The 5,000-nt window shown below is 40.6% G+C and overlaps 1 protein-coding gene and 1 non-coding gene across 2 annotated transcripts in view; one reads left to right on the top strand and one right to left on the bottom strand.

Annotated features, from left to right (window-relative positions):
* The window catches only part of LOC123256736, a 16,659-nt gene extending 11,764 nt beyond the window's left edge, over nt 1-4,895 (bottom strand). The window contains exons 1-2 of the mRNA XM_044685303.1: nt 4,790-4,895; nt 4,395-4,658 (exon numbers count right to left, since the gene is read on the bottom strand). Coding sequence (XP_044541238.1) covers nt 4,395-4,658; nt 4,790-4,895 — 370 coding nt within the window. The remainder of the gene's footprint in view (nt 1-4,394; nt 4,659-4,789) is intronic.
* TRNAV-CAC lies at nt 1,401-1,473 on the top strand. The gene has a single exon. It is a non-coding gene; the product is annotated as a tRNA-Val (tRNA).
* Nucleotides 4,896-5,000: the final 105 nt, after the last annotated feature.

The raw sequence follows: 5,000 nt of genomic DNA, 5'->3' as shown, positions 1-5,000 counted from the left end.
TGGGTATTTCAGTTGTCAAATAGTGGGTCCTCTCCCCACAGTAACTGGAGGCTTCCAGGAAATTGAACATAATGCTTCTGTGTCTGTTTGCTTCTTTCGATGTGTCGTGTACCTAATATGTTCCACTGACAAGGGTTTCTTCCAGAGAGAACTTGATTACAGATTGTTTGATTAAAACTTCCCAGAGCAGAAGAGGAATGTTCATCCAAGGAAACTCACGTAGGCAAGGCCAATGACACAGCGAAGGAGGCAAAATAACAACAGCTGAATGATGCTGCTCAGCACACAAACCCATCACTACTACACATACAAGGTCACCAGGAAGATAGTGATATTCACAAGCTGGACCTTACACTAATGCACTCTTGGTGTAACTGGAATTTGGATCAACCATTCTGGAAAGCAATTCGAAATTATGCTATATGTAAACTGTCTTGACCACTTTCCATCAACTATCCCCAAGGATATCAGTAACAGAGAGATGTTTCTAGATTCTGGAACACATCTGGTTTTTTCCCTCTTTAACAATGTCTGGTGATCATTTAAAGTCTGATTTAAAGACACCTATGTGATTTAAGGTTTGATTTTTAACTCTTGTTTTGTTTCTCCCTGTGTTTCTGCATCCTTAAAACTGAAGGTACTTTCTCAAAAAAAAAAAAATTCACCAGAGATGTGTCCAGGCTGGGATAATGACTAATTTGTAATTTAATCCATTCTCATAGGAGGAGGAGAATCTTTTAGTCATTCATCACCTTCCCTCCAATTCCCAAGGGGGGGGGAGGGAGAAAGCCATCTGGCAGTCCAGTAGTAAGAAGAGAAAGGAACTCTATGTGACAGAATGGTAAGTGGTTTCCAAAATTAGATGCTATCCTCAAAATGGAGATTTACCAAGAGAAGCCTACCACATCCAAGCAGATTGTTGTGTCTGGGAGTGTAATATGGGGAGGAGGGATAGAAGAAAGAACTAGTAAGTGTGAGAAGGGAGAGGTTGCTAGCAGTTAGTGCTTCAGATCATCCTGTCACACAGTATCCTGCCGCTGCTACCTGGCATTCTGACTGGCACAAGAAATCCAAAGAAAAGTTCTCAAAGAACAATAGGAGAGGAATGGCAGGGATCCAAGTTGAGTACATCCTGTCTCAGTCCTCGGAAGAGGATTGTCCTGCAGATGCCTCAGCAGCAGTCCCTCGAGGTTGAGGTTTCAGAGAGATTTCTGCAGCTGATTGGTAGTGTTTCTCAGTCCTTGGGAAAGAAAGTTAGAATAGAAGCTTTGGTTCCAGAAGTACAGTCCTGTAGAAGCCTTTGCTATACCAGAATGACACTTAAATCCAGGTAGGAAGGCAGTTGACCAAAGGGATAAATTTTTTTAATTTTCAAATTGAGAGCGGCTTCCCTCAGTGGAGTTTCCGTAGTGTAGTGGTTATCACGTTCGCCTCACACGCGAAAGGTCCCCGGTTCGAAACCGGGCGGAAACAAACGCTGAACTTACTGTTTTCATTTAAGTACAGGACTCAAGACTCGGTCATTTCCTACCCAGGAATGGGCTGAGAAGGAATTATAAGACTTGTTCTGGCGAGGTCCTTATTCTAATGGGTCATGGACGTTATTTATTCGCTCTCTCAGATTATTTCCTGAGGCATAGAATACCGTGTTAGCCAAGTAGATCAAGGAGATTTACAGGAAGAAACTCCTACGATAAAAGTATTCTCCAAAGTTTTGCCAGCATTCTAGGCAACAAAGTAATTCTTTAGCCCAGAAACAGTATCGCCATGCACTTGATTCCCTTGGTAAATAAGGTGAGAGAGAAGCAGCATCCAAGGGCGACCTCACTTTACCACATTAACCAATTTAATTTTTTTTTTTTGCCAATTTTAAAATTTCAAAGATATTTTATTTTCTCATACATGTAATAACAATTTTCAACATGTGTTTTCCAAAATTATAAGATCTAAATTGTCTTCCTCTCTCCCTTCCCTTATCCCTCTCTGAGATAATAAGCAATTTGATCTGAATTATAAGTGTATTATCATGCAAATCACACTTCCATATTGGCCATTATTGTAAGAGATTACTCAGATAAAGCCAAAACCCCAAAATAAAACCATAAAAAATGCGAAAGATACTATGCTTTGATCTGCATCTAATGTCAACTGTTCTTTCTCTGGAGGAGGAGAGCATTCTTTCTCAAAACTCCTTAAGAATTGTCTGAGATCTTTGTATTGCTGAGAGTAGCTGAGAGAGTCTTTCACAGTTGATCATTCCACCATTTTGCTGTTACTGTGTATAATGTTTTCCTGATTCTGTTTATTTCACTCTGCCTCAGTTCAAGTAGATCTTTCCAACTTTTTTCTAAAATAATCTTGCTCATCATTTTTTTTAGCACAGTAGTATTCAGTATTATTCTACCATCACATGTGTATGTCACATTTTGTCCAATTATTCCCCAGTTGAAGGATATGATCTCAATTTCCTGTTCTTTGTCACCACAAAGAGTTGCTATACACATTTTTGTATAAGTAGGTCCTTTCTCCCTTTTTTAAAACGACATCTTTGGGATACAGACCCAGTAGTGTATTACAGGACCAAAGGGTGTGCATAGTTTTGTAGTCCTTTAGGCATAGTTCTTCCAAAATGGTTGGATCAGTTCACGAGTCTACCAATAATACATTGGTGTCCCAATTTTGCCACATTCCCTTCAGCATTTAACATTGGCCAATCTGATAGGCTGATAATTCAGAACTGTTTTAACTTGTATTTCTCTAAATAAGAGTGATTCAGAACATTTTTTCATATGGTTCTTTGATAGCTTAACCAATATAATTATTGAGTCTGATTTGTTTGCTAGGGAGTGGGATGACAAGGGAGTCCTCAAGTGAAAGGGTTTCCTCCTTGATATAGATTTTTACTAAATGTTTGTTTTAGATGATGTATTGAAGAAACATGTTGCTCACCTCTTGAGTGAGAAGTGATGGACTCAAGGGAAGATAACACAAGTAGTAGCAAATAAAAATCTTAAATAAAAAAAGAACAAAAGAATCTGAAACAAAAGAGGGTGCTTTTTCTTTTCCTCTCTAAAAAAACATTATGTGCCATATGGAATGGCTCAAGGGAGGGGAAAGAGGAGAAATATATGGAATATGATACAGTTGTAAGAAATAAAACATAACAAAAATTTTTTAAAAGAGGATGAGGCAATTGAGGAATGGTTATAGAATTCCTTGAAGTAATAAATGGAAAATATGAAGAGTTCAGAGTAACATGGGAAGACCTATGTGAACTGATATATGGTGAAATCAGAGGCAATGGTCAAACTGACCAAAGTACTGTAAATGGAACAATTACTGAAAGGAAGCCAAACTCTGAATAACTAGAAAACCAGCGATTCTGTAGAACAGACATATACATATTTCTGCTTCCTTCTGCAAAAAGACAGGTAGATAGAATAGAGAATATATTATCAGACTCATGACCTATATAATGGGAGTTTCTGGATATGCTTTTTGTTGTTGGGTTATTCCAAGTGAAGGATCCTCTCCTGTGATCATTCTCCTCAAGTGCTGTTCAAACTGGCAGGTAAGGTCCCGAGACAGCTTCTGACTTTTCCTTCCCTCAGAGTTCTCAGGGTGACCCTGAGGGTCACTGAGGGGCTGTGGTCTTCAGTACTTTTTCTCCAAATACTAATGCTTCCATCACGTAGGGTTGGCACCTGCTGAAGAAACTGAGTTCATCAGGAGGCTGAGTTCATGGGACAATGAGACGAATCAGTAAAGCTGGGGAGAAACGTCTTTAAGCAGTCTCACAAACACAATCGAACCTGCTTCATCATTGTAGGATGGGAAGAGATGTTCAGGAAAGGCTTTTATTATTATTATTTTTAAAACCCTTAACTTCTGTGTATTGGCTCCTAGGTGGAAGAATGGTAAGGGTGGGCAATGGGGGTCAAGTGACTTGCCCAGGGTCACACGGCTGGGAAGTGTCTGAGGAATCCACTGAGCTACCCAGCTGCCCCTAGGAAAGGCTTTTTATCAACTCCTTCCTTCCATGTTCACTGAAGATTTGAAAATATGCAGTAAAATACAAAAACTCTCATATGCTGTGAGAAGGGGATTTTCTGGCATTGCAAAAATTCGAGTTTTAAAGGTACTATTAAAACTTTTTTCCTCGTTGCACTGACGTAGCTATTCATGCATTAATATCTGTAAAGCCCACTGCAAGTCCTAAAGTGCTATATATAACTCTTAGTTATTATCCTTTCACATCGGCTTACCTTGCCATGGTAGGTGCTATCTTTGCTCAGCTCTGACTTTTTCCTGGACCGTTATTTGGGACCGAATGGGAAGTCACGTATCGCCCGCGCAATCAGGAATGGTTGCAGAGGGAGGAAGCATTTGCTTACCTGGGGCCCCACATGTCCGATCCCAGAGCTTGAAGTAAGGAAGGGAGAAAGAAGGGCTGGCCAACTCTCCACTCACGGTTCCTAGGGTGCAGGCACTTGAAGGTCGAAATCCCCAAATGTTGTCTGTGCAAGGCAACTCGTCCTTCCCAGTTTTCCTGCAGGCTTGGCAAGTGTCCAAAGTTGGTGGATTAAAAGAAGTAATGATGTCCACTACAGTCAGTAAATTAGTCGAGGAGCACTTTTGTTCGCCTCTATGCCGGGTGTCTAAAAGGTTTCTCAATATATTTACTGACTGAAGGAATAATGAAGTAAAGGGATCGGGACGGGGATGGGGGTGAGGAAGGGTTAACAGCACACTTAAGTTTAATTAGACGAAGTCGAAATTAGGAATTGACAGCTTCGCTGGTGGCGCGCCGTGATCGTATAGTGGTTAGTACTCTGCGTTGTGGCCGCAGCAACCTCGGTTCGAATCCGAGTCACGGCAAAGACCTTTTCTTTCATCCTTCAGATTCTCCGTAGGTTGAGTTAAAGCATGCAGTGCTATTCACGGAGCGTTTTTTTCTTCTTCCTGTCACTCTCCTAGACTTTTTAAGGGATTGCATATTG

This window comes from Gracilinanus agilis, chromosome 1, assembly GCF_016433145.1.
Source record: "Gracilinanus agilis isolate LMUSP501 chromosome 1, AgileGrace, whole genome shotgun sequence".
NCBI lineage: Eukaryota > Metazoa > Chordata > Mammalia > Didelphimorphia > Didelphidae > Gracilinanus > Gracilinanus agilis.
Note: the sequence above shows the minus strand (reverse complement) of the source record. Positions and strands in the feature narration are given on the sequence as shown.